General features: G+C 37.6%; 1 protein-coding gene across 3 annotated transcripts; it reads right to left on the reverse strand.

Annotated features, from left to right (window-relative positions):
* Positions 1-257: 257 nt before the first annotated feature.
* fbxo10 (F-box protein 10) lies at positions 258-19,234 on the reverse strand. 3 transcript variants are annotated; one of them, XM_084401722.1, is made up of 12 exons: positions 18,825-19,233; positions 15,909-16,537; positions 11,653-12,468; positions 10,091-10,240; positions 9,460-9,596; positions 9,250-9,320; positions 8,950-9,102; positions 7,946-8,275; positions 5,455-5,765; positions 4,469-4,650; positions 2,936-3,114; positions 258-1,791 (listed from the first exon to the last, which is right to left on the reverse strand). In XM_084401722.1, the coding sequence occupies exons 2-11, from the start codon at positions 16,497-16,499 to the stop codon at positions 2,937-2,939; spliced, it is 2,919 nt and encodes a 972-aa protein (XP_084257848.1). In that variant the 5' UTR covers positions 16,500-16,537; positions 18,825-19,233; the 3' UTR covers positions 258-1,791; position 2,936. The 3 variants fall into 3 exon arrangements, with proteins under 3 accessions (XP_084257848.1, XP_084257850.1, XP_084257849.1); XM_084401724.1 differs by lacking the exon at positions 2,936-3,114 and having other exon boundaries at positions 18,825-19,234; XM_084401723.1 differs by lacking the exons at positions 258-1,791; positions 18,825-19,233 and adding an exon at positions 17,914-17,943 and having other exon boundaries at positions 2,638-3,114.
* Positions 19,235-20,389: the final 1,155 nt, after the last annotated feature.

Below are 20,389 nucleotides of genomic sequence, written 5' to 3' on the forward strand. Positions count from 1 at the left end.
ATAAAAGACTATTCTGTAAATGGAAATTGCAATTACCTGTGTTCTGATTAGTTTTACAACAACCTGACACAAAATCGGTCCATATTGAGTTTTGCGTTTACTTGAGATGACTGTAATTACACCTGTGTTGATTGACTGTTAATGTCTAGCTTGAGACCACAAGGATTGCTTTACCTGTGAAAAATGTCTTGGGGTTTTTGGAATCAAATCCATATCTATGCAGTATGCAACTAAAGACAAAAACTACAGAAAATAGTCAGTTTTCAATGATAGCGATTATATTTATACTGCACAATAAGTATAAAAACCATACTGTAAAAATAGGCACATTTTAGTAGATACATATTGCACTTTACAAATCAAACCAGCAGTTGGTATGAAAACATTACTAAAATAACAGCCTGCTGTAAATCTAACATAAGATGTCTACCTTTCGATAAATAAGGTCTAGTGTTCTGGAAGAAAATCCCATCACAAAATCCTTATTTTAGCAATGGCCTATGTTCGAAATGGCATACTTCCATACTATCCCTGTATAGCATGTATAGGCTACTGTACACAGTGTGCAAAGATTCAGGATACCTAACCATCTACCACGTTTTACGAGCAATGCAAAGGCCATGGAGTAAATTTTCATTTCCAGTATAATGAATAAACTGAAATTACTGCTAAAACACTGTCATGTGATCAACCTTTTGCAGTCTAAGACTTTTTTACTCGATTCATTTTTAAATGGCAAGTTGACAACTGGATGCCACTCGCAAGCAATGAGGTGATGTGATGTTTACTTGGATTCAGAACAAAACCTACTGTTTTATGTACAGTATATGCTGCACAGCTTTCAATAAATAGTAAGCTAGGATTCCATTCCGAACAAAGCCATGGTCTCTTTAAAAAAAAAACCAGTTTCAAGCCCTTTGATAGATAATCTATTCAAAAATGAAAATTCTGTCATCATTTGCTCAGGTTTGGACCAACATGAGAGTATGACATTCAGCTACAAAACAAAAAATATTTTAAATAATGTTGGTAATTAAACCATAGTTTTGGTTTCTATTGACTTCCATAGTATTTTTTGTCTGAGTATGGAGATCATTGGGAACAAAACTCTTTTCTCACCAACATTATTCAAAATATCTTTTGTGTATCTTCATTTTTGAGTGGACTGTCCCTTTAAATTACAATTCATCATTAGTCTCTTTTTCTCATACCTATTAAGGTTTCTGACATCACAACGTTTCAAAAGGGTTTTCATACGATTCTACTATTTAGCTGGAGCGACATGATAATCTTGCTTACAGTCTTCAAAATAGCAAAACAGCTATCAGCAGTTTTTGCATATCCCAATATTTAGTAAAACTCTTCACTGCTATTCATTTCAAAATGAATGATTCATTGAGAGACATATTGATTCAGTGCCTGTGAAATCACATTTAAATTGTCTTTCTTCTGATAAGTTCTTAAAAATTCTCCAAGGGTTGCCAGGTCATTGGAGAACTAAACCCTTCAGTAATGTGCACAGGTGCATAAAGCTAGAGGGTTTTAATAGGAGAGTTGAATATTGCCAGTTTGCCACTTGTTTGGCAGCAGTACTCAGTGCGTGCATATTTGTTTTTGTCCATTGAAGAATCTCAGCAGAAGCCAGCAGGACTACAATTCCCAAGGTGCACTGAAATTGTTTATCTTCTTTTTTCAGCACTGGTTCTGGTCTTTTGGGAAGAGAGAGGAAAAGCCACGTGACATGTCTCTCTCTTCTCTTCTTGTGTCTCTTTCTCCCTCCTGACTGAATGGCTGAAATGACAACAACAGGCTGTAGGTTCACTGGACAAATAAATTCATGTGCCTTACTGAATCATATAGGATTTCTTTTTAAATAAAATAAAAATTCTATCTTGATTTGCTTCCAACAATTCTCAGTTTTGTTTCTGAAAAACAAAACAAAAAAGCTATCCGGCACAAATGTATTCTGTATCGGACTGGGCGGCAGGTTTCAGCTGATTTGCTAGCCAAACAGAATTAATAAACAGGATAAAATACAAACTCCAGTAAGTGTTCATGAACACTGATCCCAGACCAGCTTCACTTCCATTTCGAGAAAGTGAAAAACAAAACTAAAAAGGTCTTAAAGGGACGGTTCACCCAAAAATGAAAATTATGTTATTAATTACTCACTTCTCCTTCCAAACACGTGACTTTCGTTGATCTTCGGAACACAAATGAAGATCTTTTTGATGAAATCTGAGAGCTTTCTGTCCCTCCATTGACAGTCTACACAACTACCACTTTCAAGCCCCAGAAAGGTAGTAAAGACATCATTAAAGTAATCCATGTGACTCCAATTAACACGTGGCCACGTAACAATGCCTGCTCTCGCGTCAACATCACGCGTACATTTTGGTGCTTTTGTGAACGTCTGTTAGAGGTTAATAATTTGTAAATAAAGTGGTAAATTGTTTCATATGCATAAAATTGAGGTTAAACCACTGGAGTGACATTTATGTTTTACTTTATGTATGGATTACTTTAATGATGTCTTTAGGCTTGAAAGTGGTAGTTGTGTAGACTGTCAATGGAGGGACAGAAAGTTCTCAGATTTCATCAAAAAGTTCTTTATTTGTGTTCCGAAGATGAACGAAAGTCTTACGAGTTTGAAACGACATTTGGGTGAGTAATTGATGACAGAATTTTCATTTTTGGGTAAACCTTTAAACCATCATAGTTTGATTCCCGGAATACTAAACTAGCTACCATTGGCTAATCATATTAAAAAGTGCTTTTAGATCATTTGGATGTGAAAGTGGTTGAGGTTTAATCCAATTGTTCATCATCCAACCCAGAATGTTGAAGCAGTGCCTTGACCTCCTCTGTTCTTCATGTTGAGGGGAAAATGTTTATGAATTTCCATCATTGAGCTATAAAGCCGGGAATTATGTACCTCATAAAATTGAGCAAAAGATGCTGCCGTTGTTATGGCAACCACTTTCTACAGAGGCAGTGATTCTGTTTGTCATGGTGATGGCGAGGTGAGCAGGGAGTGTGGCAGGGGTGACACTAGAGGGGTTAGTATTGTGGGGACGAGGAGGTGGATTTTCCAGGGCCCAAAGGGCTTGTGATCTACAACAGAAAGAGTAGTAAAGGTCAAATATAGTATGCCATATATTATTAGTGATGCACTGAATTTTAAGCAAGCATTTAATTCCTTTTTGGCTTTGGCTGAGACAGAAGGCCGAAATCATTGACCGAAATGGTGACATTTCATTGACGTTTCTCCGATGGCGCGTTTGACCGTGTCAGTGTCTTATTTCATGCACACGATGTGGATAAGCTACAACAGATAAACGTGTAGACCCAATAGGGCTGGATTGTCTTCATTTCCATGAACCAAGATATTTTAGTCTAAGCTATTTTCAGTTGATGCGTGAACAAAACAACTCTCTAATAAGGGGTTAGTTCATCCAAAAATGACTGACCCTCATGTTGTTCTAAACCCCTAAGACTTTCGTTCATCTTCAAACCAAATGAAGATATTTTTAACAAAATCTGAGCCAGTACTGTACTCTCCATTGGCAGCTATGCAACTACCACTTGACGCTTCAAAAAATTCATTAAGAGATTATAAAACTAATCCATATATGAATTGAGCGGTTTTCCAAATTTTCTGAAGAGACTTGATCGCTTTATATGATGAACAGACTAAATGTAGGCATTATTCACATATAAACATTGATCAGCGAACATAAACAGAAGCTCAACCGAACCTGCTTGACGAGCAAGAACAAACCTCATTGGTTTGCTGCGTAACTCACGAGAATGAACCTCATTGGTTTTTCGCACATAAAGCGAACATGCTTGAGCCTCCGTTTATCATAACTAATGTGTGTGTTGATGAATATTTATATGTGAATAAAAGTCCTAAATTCAATCTGTTCATCATGTAAAGCGATCGTGCCTCTTCAGAAAATTTGGACTAAACCGCTCAATTCATATGGATTAGTTTTACAATCTCTTTATGAACTTTTTTAAGTGCCAAAGTGGTAGTTGTGTAGCTGTCAATGAAGGGACAGAAATCACTCTGATTTTATTAAAAAGAACTTCATTTGTGTTCCGAAGATTTGGAACGACATGAGGGTGAGTAATTGATGAATTGAACAGAATTTTCATTTTTGGGTGAACTAACCGAATTGGGTGAATTGAACCGATCATCTCTTCCTCTTTACTACTAGTTACAGCTTGTGGATATATATTATACATGTTTTTATCTGAAGTTGATTATCAAATAAATTTGATTAATTAACTGATTATGAAATAAACGTTATTTTCAGTTTCAGCAAAATTACTTTCGGTTTCTGTGCTTTGTTCAATCATTTTTGGAGCATCACTCCAAATCTATATATTATGATATATATTGTAGACATGTTGCCTTTTACTTCTTATAGACTACATTTATAGAGTTACATGTGTGTTCTACCTGGGTCTGAGCAGAGAGTTGTTAAGTACAACACACTCCATGTTCTGTGTGTTTGTCCGTATGGGGGTTTTAGTACACGTAGGGTGGCCCTGAAAAACCAGGTTTTCCTGAACCACACCTCGGACCCGCTGCTTTATGGAAATCCCATAACCCCGCAACGCCTGAACGCGATTCCGCAAGACCTGCAGAACAGATATCAAATGTCAGCATCTGATAACAGGAGCCTTTTCAGGACTGCAGATCAAACAGTACATGGGCAGTGTCAGAAACCTAAGGATTTGCTACACAGACAATGCTTTTGTATGAATGTAGGCTTTAGTAATAACCATATCAATATTTAATGATTAGCTTATTTCTCAATAAAACAAAAAGTTTATAAAAATGAAGAAAAAAAAGTTTCCGACACAATGTTCTTTCAACCAACCACCAGGATTGTGTGATATAATAGTCAGGAAGAGACACAGATGATGACTTAAAAAATTATAATAGAATTTTATAAAATAATATATATTTTTTAATTAATTACATTTCTTAAAAGTTAGAGATTTGAGAAATAGCAAGAGCTTTTAACGGCTAATTATGATTTAAATAACAACAATACATGTATTAATATTATTGATATAAATAAATATAATAATAAAATAATTATTAAGACTACAATAAAGTGTATATGCTAAAAACATGGCGTTATTATTAATATTTTAATATAAGAAGTTCTATCCACATTTTTTATTGCAGTCTAATAATTATTTTAGTTTTATTATTATTGTCAAAAAGTAGAAATACAATGATTAAAAATCAGTTCTGAAAATAGTTGTTTTTTTGTGGATACTTAAAAAAATAAAAAAAATAATCAGTATCAATATTGGCCATTAAAAATCATTATCTGTTAAAACATCATCTACCTCTGTATATTGGTTTCAGACACAGCCTCTGTATGCTTTTCCTTTCTCAACCCTGTGACAGAGAGATTGAAGCAAACTCACTTTAACATCTGCATTGTCCATCACTCGTATTCCAACAGCGTTATTTCCGACCACATCATTTTCCACAATGAGCCCATCGCCTCGGAAGCAGACACCGTGACATCCATTGCCATAAACCCCATTGCCGCGCAGCTCTACTCGACACTCTCTGTCCACGGCCACTCCCGTCCAGCCATTACAGAGGACACAGTTTCCAACTAAACGTGTCAGCTGAGCGCTCTGAATGATAGACACGCCGGCTCTTCTGTTATTGTTCACCATGTTGGACACCACGTTCAGAGGCTCACTGCTCTTCACATACACTCCGACAGCTGGAGAGACAGAGAAGAGAAGAAGAATGAGCACAGAAGTGAGTGAGATGTCAATCTTATTTGAACATGTATGACAGGGATACTCAGGTGAAGCTTTTTGATGGCAAAAGGGCAACCAGATATGATGATATAGTACATTTTATATAGCAAATCTCAGCTGCATGGTTGTTTTCTATTCTCTATTCTTTATATTCTATACTTCTTATTTCATTACAAAATGTAACTACATTATTGCCCTGGGCCCGTATTCATAAAGAATCTTAATGCAAAGAGTAGCTCCTAGTGACAAAATTCTAAGAAAATTCTTAGAAATGTGGGCGTTTACTCTTAAAATTAAAGACAAAATCCTAGTAAAGAAAAAAGTAATTCAGAAAGCATCTTAACCCTTAAACGAGGTTTTAAGGTCAAAATTGTTAGGAGCACGGACAAGGACTTTTAAGAGGCTTAAGAGTTTCTTTAGCAGAGGAGAAAATGGCAGAAAGACGAAGAGGGAGAAGAAATGCGTTACAGACAATGGATAACAGTGAGTTAATAAGACGCTATAGATTAGATCGTGCAGGGATCATGTTTGTGACTGATCTTATTAGAGTATTAGAGACACGCTAACATCTCCGACACAGCACAGAAATGGCATAGCGCCAGAAATGAAAGTAATCACTACATTACGATATTTGGCAACTGGGAAAATTCCATGTTTGATACATTAAAACCAACATTCAAATCACCGCTTAAATAGACATGCCAGCAATCAGTGTAATTGGAAAGAGTGGAACAATTTGGAACCTTATAGGAAAATAACAGCATGGTAAATAAAAAAAAAAGATTTATATACACATATATAATGTGTGTGTGTGTGTGTGTGTGTGTGTGTGTGTGTGTGTGTGTGTGTGTGTGTGTGTGTGTGTGTGTGTGAGAGAACAGTCAAATAGGAAAAATTACGCATGTAATTCCAAAGTGAAGGATTAGAATAGACCCTATACTTAAAATCACTTTTTTTTCTTCTTGGACAACCAACCAATCACAGTCTTCAAAAGATTGTGTCATACATAGCAACGGGGTCAACCCCACCTCCTCACTAAGATGAAAGTTTTTGTATTTTCCTTACTCAGAGTTACTCTCAGATCGGTCCTGAATCGCTTTTAAGCTAAGACTCCTACGTAAAAGTTTTTAAGCTAAATTAAGAGTTTTCTTAGAGGATTCTTAGAATCTTTATGAATATGGGCCCAGATCTTTATATAAAGTTATATATACAAGTATGTTCAACTTTATCCACATACATACAGCACACTCACGCAGGGCAATTAATATTATATAGCAAATCTCAATTACTTGATTGCTTGTATACTATAGCAAAATGTAAACTATATTATTGTCCAGCTGTAATCTGCTAAATGTGACTGTACATCAGGAAGATATTAACATTCTGTAAAGCTGCTTTGAAACAATGCTTATTAAATAAATAAACTTGACCTGTTCCCCCTATGAAGGACCCCATTACTAAAATATAAAGGCAACTATATATTTTCATGTTTAAAGACATTGAAGCATGATATTGTAAAAACTTACAATATAATTGTAATAATAGTTAAATAATTGGCTTAATATTTAAGTATTATCTGAACAAGTATTATCAAGTTAACAAAATATTTTTTATTCACTATTAGAGTTATGTATAAAGTACCTAAAGAAACATTTTAAAATTTTAATATAGGCCTACTTGAATAACACTTTCCATTAAAAATATAATTCCAAAGTAGCTACAGAGAATATTGCGTCGAAAAGGCGGTTGAAAAAAGGTGAAAGTAGAAAATCAAAATAAAATAAATGTGATTCATTTTATGACTTCATAAAGTCAGAATGAAATGTCATCATCAATTTGTTAAAAAATTGAAAAATTGTGTACAGCATATTTAATAAATTTAACAGCCCTGAAATAAAAGAAAATTTCTCTCTCAAAAAAAAAAAAAAACCACAACATGCACAAAAAAGCCCGCTATAAATAAAGAATTCATTTAATCATGGCCACGTTTTATTTGTGAATAGTGACATACCACTCACGGCATATTCAAAAATGCATGTGTTCCAATTAGCAGCAAAATTAAAACAACTTCTGAAAGTAGCTGTGTAATCTGAATGTCCCAGATGCAGCAAAAGAATCATGATATTTAACAGCAACTAACCTCCATTGTGGCTAATGCAGTTGTTTTCCACTAGGGCAACTGTGATTGGCCGTCGAGTGGAAAAGCGCTCATCTTCACTATCGATATCGCTTTCCCATGCCATCAGTTCTCCTTCCTCATTGAAGTTCTCCGGCCCTCCTCTGTCCCTCTCTCCAACACCGACGACTCTCTCCCTGTCCTGTAGAGAGCGATAGCCCTCTCGGCTCACTGCAGACTCTGTGTCCTTCCGGCAGAACACAGCCAGCCCATACATGCGGTTATGGGTAATATGGTTTCCAATGAGCTGAGGTAAACTAGATGACATAACCCATACTCCACAGCCTCTGTTGCCTACAAAACACCAGGGAATGCAAGTCATTTATGATGTAAAAAAACAAAAAAACAACAACAACCTTTATTCTGATTTGTTTCATCTTAATCTGCAACAAAATCCTTTTAAAATCAGTTAGTCTTGGGCTGCGACTGCATCCGAAATCGCATACTCTCTTATATAGGTACTTATTTTGAAGAAGTAATTACTTCAGGACCACTAAAAAAGTACAATCTATATAGTATGAATGTGTATAGTATGAATGCAATCTGGACATACTACATAACATTCTCCATGCTGTCGTCATCATGTGACCTCCTAGCATCAGTTGCTTCCCTTCACTGCCATTCATAAATCCTCTTCTGTGGCCTCATGGGAAAGTAGAGTGTCCATAATATTCGCTCTTCAGAATCTCGCCAGAAGTAGTAGGTCATCCAGGTACTTTTTGCCTACTCTTTTATGAGAAACAGTGAATTCGCACATACTTCTTTTGTCACATACTGTTTTTCGCCTACTCTAGGGAAGTATACGATTTCGGATGCAGCCTTTGTGTTAGGGCACAAATTTTTGTGTTGCATGGCACTCGATCACGCACAAAATAAATTTCTATCACACACATATTTGCAACAGAATGAACAAATTCTGGATAACATCTGCCAAATGCCTTAAATGCAAAAAGCTGAAATATTCACACCGTAAATGTGGTTGCCTTCAATGAGACCCCTCCCTCTCTCTCCCACCACCACTCCGTCCGAGAAGCCATAACAGATGAAGTTATTGCGCAGGACTGGATCGCCTCCTCGACGGATATCAGCGCCACCCCACTGATTCTGCCTAATAACATTCTCTATCAGAGACGAGAATAGTAAAGCAGCAGTTAAAATTGATTTAGCCATTTCAAGAGCATGAGGAAACACTTGAAAATGGAAAGGTCTAAAGTGCTTGAAGCACCTATAAACAATTAAATGGAAAATAGTACTGCAGTCAAACAAACCAGAGATCAATCCTCTTCCGTTCTCATTGACAGCAACGCCTGCTGCAAGACCCTGGAAAATGTGATTTCCACTATCATGAAGACAGAAGGAAACAGAAATCAGATATTTAATTTGATTAGTTTCATGATAACAAACAAATATATCGAATGGTTCTTGTTATCCAATTTGATTTGCGTTATAACACAAGGCCCCAGGCCTGCACTGCATACCTGACAACAGGATTGCCATTAAAGAGAATATACACGCCAGCTTCCTTGTTGCCGTAGATCTGGTTGCTGCGAATGGAACCTCTCCCGTTGCCTAGAACAACGATCCCTGAACGCAAGCCACTGTGGATTCTATTACACTGCAGCCAGGAAAAGAGAAAGGGAAAGAAAAGAAAAGATGTATACATAGAAAATTATACGGGATAGTGGAAATTCCAAAATATCTTATAGACTTCTTTCCACTTCACTAGTTCTAATTTGATTACACTACACAAAATGTTTTAAATCAGTAATTTTCTTGTTTTCCTTTAAATACACACACTTCTTAAAAACTTAAATATATATATATATATATATATATACACATATATATACATATATATATAAAATATATATTAATTTATTTAAAAGCAAAATCATATAAAATATTAAGATATGCCACTGGCAAATAGGTTTTCATGTTTAAAGCATAAACCTCATTAAATTTGGTCAGATTTATGATTAAGGTGAGAATTTTTTTTGCGATTGGGGTAAGGAAAATAAGATTCAAGAGATATTAACTCTTATAATCTAATGCAATTTGGTATGTTTTTTGTTGTTGTTTTTTTTGCAGCGTACTAAAAGAAATGTGTACCAGTATGATAGGATTAGCCCCTTTGCGGATGTCTAGTCCCGCTTCTCCATTGGAGTGAATGTTGTTGTCAGCAATGAGACCTTGAGCAGAGAGTCGCAGGAACACACCAGACGCCTTGCACCCACACACTTCATTACGCAACATCACCATCTAAACAGAAAAAAGGGGAGAGAGAGAGAGAGAGAGAGAGAGAGAGAGAGATTCGTGAAAGAGAACTAAAACATGAAAGAAAGATAAAAGAGAGAAGATGATCAGAAACAGTGCAATGTCATGAAATATCTTCTATGATCGCAGATATTATTAAATCTGCTGGTTGTAATTGTTGCGCTTCTTGCAAGCATAAAATGGAATGAAAAAAAAATCTCTTCAGAAAATGTAGCTGGTGCTTGCCTGTGCAGAAGGCTCTGACATGATACTAGGGTGTTATGGATAGTTGTCAGGAAGGTGCTATGCCATTACTAAGGTGTTTTGACTGGTTGCTGAGTATTACTATGCAGTTGCTAGGGTTCTAAGTGCTTGCTTTTTTTGCCATTTTAACATCTGCCAAGTAAAAATTGGAATTCTGATCGCTGCTGCCCAAACAACCTGCACAAACTGAGATAACATTTATATCTGTAGAACGAACTGTGCAGGACGGGATAAGGCTGGAATACACTACACAAACGAGGATCACACACTACCAGATTTCTTTTTCAAACACAACAAACGTACACAACTGCAATAAACATGCGCCTCGTTGCCTGCAAACAAATGCATGACAAATGAAATTAATGTGTTCTAAAATAATTTCAAAATATCAAACATGTTGTTTATCATCCGACTGGATGGAATCACAGTCTGAAGCTAAGAATTTGTGTCCGAGTCTGTGCCCATCATACACTGTGTCTTATTATGTGAAATCTGTCAACTCCGACTGCCCAATATCTGCAGACCGGCTCTGATTTTCGCCAACTAGCATTGACTCCTCCAAACTCAGGGCAAATATCTGGGCATTCAGTGTATTCCATACTTTATTTAATTATGCACATCCAGGCACAAACAGCAAGAATGAGCTAATTATATTAAAACTCTGGCCAACACCAATAAGCCAATAATTATTTTAATGATATGGCCGATAACCGATAAATGGTCGATTTTACAATTCTATATTATTTTGTCTAAATAAATAAAGAATTTAAATTTTAAATATAAAAAATATCATTTTAAATGCTACAACATTTCAATTGATCATTTGATACAAAGCAAATACTGTGTACATACAGTATATGTTTTTACATTGTACTTATATTAAAAATAAAAAATAAACACTTAATTACAAGCTGTAATTAAATTCTGTAATTATATCTACAATTACACTGTTGACCCTTCCCTACACCTTAACACACCCTTAAACCCGACCATAGCATAAAACCTGTTGCACCACAGAGCTGGAAGAGGGAAATCGGCCAACTTAAGGCTTACTTATAGTCATCTCTGCACATTAAACTTGGAGAAGGAATTTTAACGTTGACAAAATTACATACTTAAGCTTTAAAGGGCATGAAGATACATGTTTTACACACTTTGGCATTCTGGATGCAGCGCACTGCATAGTTGAGCCCCCTGAACACATTGGCCTCCAGTCGAGCTTGACCATGATTGCACAGATGCACACCACCTTTTCCATCCCGCAGCAGACAGCGGCGCAGCAAGCAGCCTTGAACTGATGCGACCAACTCCCGCGCCTCTGCATCCCTCTGCAGCTCTGCAGACAGGCTCAACAGTGCAGGAAAAGCAGAAGAATCAGGCATATCCGCTTTGGAGAGATGCGCTAGTCCGTGCTGGTCGTATGAAAGCTTTAAGGCTGTGCTTTTCTCGCCATCTAGCTCATCATCTTCCTCACTTGACTCACTTGATGTTTCCATGCCATCCTCCTCAATCATCGTACCATCCTGGCCTGGAAGGAGACTATCTCCACCTTTCTGTTTTGCCCAGTTTGTTTCCCAATCTACTTCCTGCTTACTCCAGTCCTTCATTGTATTTACTCCTTCCAAGGGTGTGTTTCCATGACTACCAGCATCCATGCTGTCTTTTCCACCTTGGTTAGATATTTCAGTTGACCCATTACTAGTCATCATGGTGAAGGTCTTGGCCAAGGCAAGCAGGTGTTTGAAGGCCCAGTTGCGTTCAGAGACCGGAGCACCTTCCACAGTGACAGAGGCGGAATCGCCCCCTGAGAATTCACAACTGTCCATTAAACTGATGGCTACTCCCAGAAAATGGGCAGAGCTGCCCTGGGCAAAAGAGCAGAAACGAGCCTGGCACGTCCCTGGACCCCGGATATGCAGCTGACAGCCCTCAAAGTTGCAGTTGTCCAACTGGACATGTCCAGAAGATGTCTAAGAAAGAAAAAAATATATATAATTATAGCACTATAGGAAAACTGACAGTGTTTTCTGTGTAAAGCTTGTTACAGAGTGGCAGGGACACATGGAATCAATATTAATCAACCTTCAGATAAAAGAGTTGATGACAAAAAATGTTAGATAGACAGTCGGATAGACGAAGTGATTGGCAGGCAGACAGACAGACAGACAGTTGTGATCTGATTGATGTGTGAAATTGTTTTGAATCACTGGATACGGCTATATTCCAAATTGTTTTCAGTAAACATGCAGAAAGGACACACCATCACTGATGTTTAAAGGTAGGGTAGGTGATTTGTTCCAGAAATATTTTTTGTTATGCTGGTTGATCTCTTCACATCCTGATAGCAATGAATCTAAATGTATTTCTATGTATATGTATGTATTATATATATACAGTGAGGAAAATAAGTATTTGAACACCCTGCTATTTTGCAAGTTCTTCCACTTAGAAATCATGGAGGGGTCTGAAATTGTCATCGTAGGTGCATGTCCACTGTGAGAGACATAATCTAAAAAAAAAAATCCAGAAATCACAATGTATGATTTTTTAACTATTTATTTGTATGATACAGCTGCAAATAAGTATTTGAACACCTGAGAAAATCAATGTTAATATTTGGTACAGTAGCCTTTGTTTGCAATTACAGAGGTCAAACGTTTCCTGTAGTTTTTCACCAGGTTTGCACACACTGCAGGAGGGATTTTGGCCCACTCCTCCACACAGATCTTCTCTAGATCAGTCAGGTTTCTGGGCTGTCGCTGAGAAACACGGAGTTTGAGCTCCCTCCAAAGATTCTCTATTGGGTTTAGGTCTGGAGACTGGCTAGGCCACGCCAGAACCTTGATATGCTTCTTACAGAGCCACTCCTTGGTTATCCTGGCTGTGTGCTTCGGGTCATTGTCATGTTGGAAGACCCAGCCTCGACCCATCTTCAATGCTCTAACTGAGGGAAGGAGGTTGTTCCCCAAAATCTCGCAATACATGGCCCCGGTCATCCTCTCCTTAATACAGTGCAGTCGCCCTGTCCCATGTGCAGAAAAACACCCCCAAAGCATGATGCTACCACCCCCATGCTTCACAGTAGGGATGGTGTTCTTGGGATGGTACTCATCATTCTTCTTCCTCCAAACACGTTTAGTGGAATTATGACCAAAAAGTTCTATTTTGGTCTCATCTGACCACATGACTTTCTCCCATGACTCCTCTGGATCATCCAAATGGTCATTGGCAAACTTAAGACGGGCCTTGACATGTGCTGGTTTAAGCAGGGGAACCTTCCGTGCCATGCATGATTTCAAACCATGACGTCTTAGTGTATTACCAACAGTAACCTTGGAAACGGTGGTCCCAGCTCTTTTCAGGTCATTGACCAGCTCCTCCCGTGTAGTTCTGGGCTGATTTCTCACCTTTCTTAGGATCATTGAGACCCCACGAGGTGAGATCTTGCATGGAGCCCCAGTCCGAGGGAGATTGACAGTCATGTTTAGCTTCTTCCATTTTCTAATGATTGCTCCAACAGTGGACCTTTTTTCACCAAGCTGCATGGCAATTTCCCCGTAGCCCTTTCCAGCCTTGTGGAGGTGTACAATTTTGTCTCTAGTGTCTTTGGACAGCTCTTTGGTCTTGACCATGTTAGTAGTTGGATTCTTACTGATTGTATGGGGTGGACAGGTGTCTTTATGCAGCTAACGACCTCAAACAGGTGCATCTAATTTAGGATAATAAATGGAGTGGAGGTGGACATTTTAAAGGCAGACTAACAGGTCTTTGAGGGTCAGAATTCTAGCTGATAGACAGGTGTTCAAATACTTATTTGCAGCTGTATCATACAAATAAATAGTTACAAAATCATATATTGTGATTTCTGGATTTTTTTTTTTAGATTATGTCTCTCACAGTGGACATGCACCTACGATGACAATTTCAGACCCCTCCATGATTTCCAAGTGGGAGAACTTGCAAAATAGCAGGGTGTTCAAATACTTATTTTCCTCACTGTATATATATATATATATATATATATATATATATATATATATATATATATATATATATGTATACACACACACACACAGGGCTTGACATTAACACCCGCCAAACCGCCAAATGCGGGTGGATTTTGCTCGTGGCGGGTAACACAGTCACTCCAACTAGCCACTTTGGCGGGTTGAATATTTGTAGTCTTTTCAAAAGGCATCTGAAATAAGTGTGACACTACAACTCCCATGATTGAGTATTACATGCACAGTGTTGCCTTGCGCTTGCGCGCTAGTGACCGACAACACAGAAACGAAGAGACAGCTAGCTATGTGGCGACATATAATACATAATACATGGTTTTATTTAAAAAAAGGAGCTTTACACACAAGCTAATGATAATGACCTGTATTGTTATATATTTATGTAGTCTTGATTTGGGTGTGTACAGTGGTTTTACATTTAAAAGGGTTGTAAATCTAGTTCAAGTAGCCTAAATTTTAGCACGGCATAGTCAACTTTTATCAGGTAATTACACAACAACAAAAATGTGGCTAGTAAAAATGCTGTGTGGCTAGTAACTTTGGAAAACCACTAGCCACATTGGCTAGTGAGCAAAAAAGTCAAAGTATATATATATCGTCTGTGGAAGGTGTAGGACCATAAAATGTTCGGTCCAAATGCAACGATACTATGTCCTACCTGCCTGTCAACGTATATATTTTCATACCTCATGCAGACATCACACGTCATCAGCACGTTTCATGCTACGCAGAGTTAGACAGACGTCAGTCACCGAGCACCGTAACCAAAACAGCAGACATTTTTTACAGTTCCTCCTAAACCAAAACAACAAGCTTATGCTGCGTTCACGCCATAACTACTGTAATTTGGAAAAGATGGAACCCGTGACATTATACTCGAAGCGATTCGTGACTCAAATCTATGTGTTTTAATGGCAACACTATCAACATCTAAACTAATCTGCAGCAGTCAGGTGACACAGGTCAGTACTCTTTAAGTTGTTTATGTTCATTATTATTGTAATGTTATGTGCTTTGACACATGAGGTAGTTTAACACTGTCTCTCGGGAAGTTTTTGTTTGCTCCCTGCTGTACGCATTCATGTGTTTTGTAGTTGTGGCTTTGGAGACACTCTGAAGGGAGGGTGGGATCTTATGCTTTCAAAAGATAGCCCGCCATTCCTTGCCACTCCGAAAATTGCCTGCCCTACCTTTAAAGGGCTGAAGTAATTCAATATTTGGTTGCTGACAATCGTGTTAATCAGATTTTTAGGGGCACCAAGATGACATAGTATGTGTTCAGCCATTTATGGATGTGTGACTAGCTGTTGTCACTTTTTGTAAATGAATATGAACAGCACAAATGTTACAATTTGCATGTATGGGCTTGTGAAAGTATCAAGGCTCACCTTATAAACCACAGGTGAAAACCACGCTGGCATGAATACCAGATTGCACAGTCTCGCCGTCGGGCACTGTTGATCAAAGCTCACCAACAACGATACATCCCCCAACTTTCCCATTCCAACAATCTCCACAGGCACCTTGAGGGACACCTCCACCTGTTCCTCGTATACACCCGCATGGAGCACCACCTTATCGTATGGCCCTGCTGCAGCCAGCGCCCCCCTAAAAGTCTCATACCCGCGCCCTGCCACTGTGCCAACATGCCAAACCCTGCGGTCTTTCCTCCGGCGGAAAAGGTGGAGGCAGGCAGACGAGTGGAGGTCCGAGCCGTTCTGGGTCCAGGTTCGGCTGGCAAGAGCATGCTGTCGGAGAGCCTCTCGCCAGGACACCGGGGGCAGATGGGGGCGACGGGGCCAATTTGGGTGGCGACATTCAGGGCATCCTAGACAGAGCTGCCGCCAACGTGTGCTGTCCAAGCTCAAAATGAGTTCCCGCCAGGCTCTGCACACCAGACAGCATCGACCCAGATCTGGCAGAGGCAGGTATGCCAGGATGAGGCGCCAAAGCTCGACAGGCAGACTTCCCACCTCCATATCTGTCAGTATCAAACCACCTCACCTGGGCAGGTCACCTTAGAGTAAACAGGGCAAATGCATTTGTTCATTAAAATTATAAATATCATTGTAATTACAGTTTGCTTTCTTGTATTGACACATTTTCTGTTGGAACAATGACGATTTTTTAAATGTTCTTAAAAAATTATGCAACACTTTATTTTACAGTGTCATTGTTACATAGGCTATGTTATATGCAGTTACTATAGTAAAACCTATAAATTATGCATAATTACATGAAACTAACCCTAAACCAAACCAAATCCTAACCCTACATGTGGTTCCTTAATATTACTCAGTACTTAAATGTATGATTACAGTGTAACAAGGACACCTTAAAATAAAGTATGACCAAAATTTATTTAGACATGAATTACAAATTACTACTTGCAGTTATTGGATGCTTATAAGATACTCTCATTTTTGGTCTGTTCCCAAGAGAAAGAGATTTTAAATGTGTATACACTGCCGCTCCAAAGTTTGGGGTCTGTAAGATATTTTTCTGTTTTTAATCAAAGAAAATTTTATAGAATTTTTATAGAAGGCTGGATTTATTTGATCAAAAATACAGTACATTTTATAAAATTGTATCTATTTTAATAGTTTTTAGATGTAATTTATTCCAGTGATGGCAAAGATGAATTTTCAGCAGTCATTACTCCAGTCTTCAGTGTCACATGATCCTTCAGAAAAACTTTTCTTATTATCAGTGTTGGAAACCACAGTGCATTTTTATTTTATGAAGAAAGTTTAAAAGAACAGCAAGTACACTCCTCGGCAAAAAAAAAAAAAATATATATATAAAAAAGAAGAGAGAAAAAAAGGCCAAGCAAAAAATGCCTAAATATTTAGTGGTCTTAACTATTTTAGAAATTACCAAGAATTGCACAAATACTGTAGATAAAGTAACTTAGGCCAGAACAGCTTAAGTTTTCCCCTAAATGTTTAAGCCGTGTGGTACACTTGCAGACAGCTTTTACAGAAAGAGGAGTCAGTGTTGATGGCTTCAAACGGATCATGAGTATTTGAAAAATGTCTCACAGTTCATTTGAGTTCACTGTAAGACCAATGGCCAAATATTCACTACAGGGTTCAAATCTTCACTCTGACCAGGCCAAAACATGAGCCTGATGGACTTTCTCTCAAGCGACTTCTTGGTTGTCTTTGCAACTTGGGCAGAAGCATTGTCTTCTTAAAAAAATAACATCTGATCATTTCTCTTTAGATGTGGGAAGAAAGCCTTTCTGCATCCTGTACTCCAAAGTATTAAATGACTTTCCACAGTGAAGCAGTTCACCAATACCAGCAGCTAAAAAGGCTCCCCACACAATGACAGAGTCTCTTCCTCTATGCTTCACTGTGGTAGAGATGCATTTATTATTATATTTCTCACCGGATTTTTGAAGACACCGCTCTGGAACATCACCATGCAACTCACGCTTCATTGTGATTTATCACTCCACACACAACTTCCCATATTCTGCCAAAAAAAATAATTTTGTCTTTGACATTTTTCTGAGGCAGCATTGTTGCTAATTTCCTGACCAATAATTTGTGGTTGAGACAATTAAAAGCTAGCGTTTAGCCATTTTGGGCTTATTTAGACTTCATTTTTACCCACAGGAGTGCATTTGAAATCTTACTGACACAAATTTTTGAATGGTAATGTATGGTATGGTAATGTAAAGGTTCACTTTGTCAACTTTTAGTAGTACACTACACAAGCATAGCTATCTCTAATTTTGAATTCATGGGATGTGATAAAATATTTTTTAAACATGATTTATAAAAACCTATTTAGGGCTGCATAACATGCTATAAAGGTATTTATAAAGAATAAAAAAAATATTATTAAAACCAAATTAATTTTCTACATTATGTTTGCTTATATTCAGTGTCACAAAGCCTGTTGCCAATACAAGAAAATACATTGTATCATTTACAAAAAAACATTTGGAAGGGTTCACTGCAATCTAGAATAAAGACATTCTGTGAGATATATTCTGTGCATATAATGTCTTTTTCAACAAAATGTATGCAAGGCTAACATATTTTTTCTTGGCACAGACAGTATAGCATCACAATGCCCTGACCTGCATGGAATAACAAAGCAACACAGGACGCAATAAGAGCACACAAATGAAAACAGACATTAATGCATTCGACTTAAGTTCAAAGGAAATGGGAAAATGGCAAAGGAAAACAACACATCCTCCGTTTCTGCAGCAACTTCGTATCTGCGTGACAACGACATGTTACGATGCTGCCATCTGATTCAGCGCAATAAAAAACAAACGAGCCTACCTCTGACAATACTGTTTCCAGCAAGCATTTTATCAGACGTATCAGCTCATCGCGGTCGTTTTTCTCTTTGGTTCTGAGGCAGAAACCAAACACCCATCCGGTGAAAATCTCGTATTTCTTGGCGTATTTTCCTTCTTGTTTTTTAAAGGCGTGGAAAACAGGGCTCGCGTACATTCAATCAGAAGGCGGGGGGATGTTCTCTCTTGCGAAGGACGATAACTTTTCCCTCTAGTCTGACACAGTTGTTATTAAGCAACATGGCTTTTACTGTGCAACAATACACGTGATATTTTGCTTTCGACCCCCAACTCCCCCCTCTCTATCCCTCTTTTACACGAGCATCATGTTGTTGTCCAAGCAGATGATCAAAATCACGCACCGCTTTGATGTGGGAATTCGTGTACCTTTTTTCGACTAGACTTGCAGACTACCCTCTATTTAATAATTAATTAGCAAACTACGTTAGTCTTGTAAGTGGTTCTTAGATGATTTATGTAAAAATTACGATTTCACTAGTCATCTACAGTTCCATGTCTACTCCAAAAAAAAAAAAAAAAACCTTGACCTAAATTAGTAAAATGTTCTTAAATATCTCAATTACTGCCTGCACAGGAAATGACAAACGTTTCTCATTCAAATTAAAAGTCCTTGCCAGTCAGCAGTTATCTGGCTGAGACAAAGGCATTTTGAAATACATTTGAATAAAAAAAGGTTTTGACATAATTTATTTTATGAGTAGGCTATGATTAATGAAGTTACAGAAGTGCAATATGTGGTAAAAAACAACCTAAACAAAACTAAACATACTCTAATATTTGGTTATACGAGCAGTGGAAAAACTTCCTTTTCATCTGGCAGAAGTTCTCTGGAAGAACAGAGAGACCTTGTCTTATACTCCTCAAACCCCTAGACCATTTTCAGACTCTTCATCTCATCTCCATCTACATCCACTCCAAACCATGATGGCATTTCCATTTCCACAAAAAATGGTTTATGTCAATCAACACATCATGTTTTTAGTCTACCCAATCCAGGGCCGTCGACATAGGGGACAAGCATACATTGTGTATCATTGTCTAAGATCCTCTATGGGCATTAACATTTTGTCCTCCCTTCATAGTCACACAGCTTTAATTATTAAATAGCTGACAGAATTTTTTTATTATTATTAGGCTACTGAATTAAAAAAACACAAATCACTTCAATTCAAAAACTAAAAAAGTATAACAACATTTAACAAAAGGCCATCACAAACATTACATTTATTTAACAGAGACAGTTTTTTTGTGACTTTTCAGTTTGTTTGTTTTTGTACATTTTATTGATTCAAAATAAATTTCAAGTGCTGTTTGAAATTGATTAAAATATATTTTTTTCACTTGCTCTGATGAATAATAATATACACTTTTATTTTTTAAATGTCATCTTCATTTGAGTGAAGTAACATTTCCCATAGAGCAAACTGAATTCAATATTTGAAGACCTAGCCAGAAGGCTAATTCTCAAACAGTAAAATAAGACCTATGTTGGCACTGTCCTGTTTTATTCTACAACATAACTTACAC

This window comes from Rutilus rutilus (genome assembly GCF_951802725.1).
Source record: "Rutilus rutilus genome assembly, chromosome: 2".
NCBI lineage: Eukaryota > Metazoa > Chordata > Actinopteri > Cypriniformes > Leuciscidae > Rutilus > Rutilus rutilus.

Bases quoted from the DNA above. Each gene is read 5' to 3' on its own strand.
- fbxo10 (XM_084401722.1), bottom strand. From the start codon at position 16,499: ATGGAGGTGGGAAGTCTGCCTGTCGAGCTTTGGCGCCTCATCCTGGCA. The intron at 4,651-5,454 runs GTGAGTTTGCTT...TCTGTTCTGCAG, and splicing joins TGGACAATGCAGATGTTAAA to GTCTTGCGGAATCGCGTTCA. The intron at 3,115-4,468 runs GTAGAACACACA...TTTCTGTTGTAG, and splicing joins AACTCTCTGCTCAGACCCAG to ATCACAAGCCCTTTGGGCCC.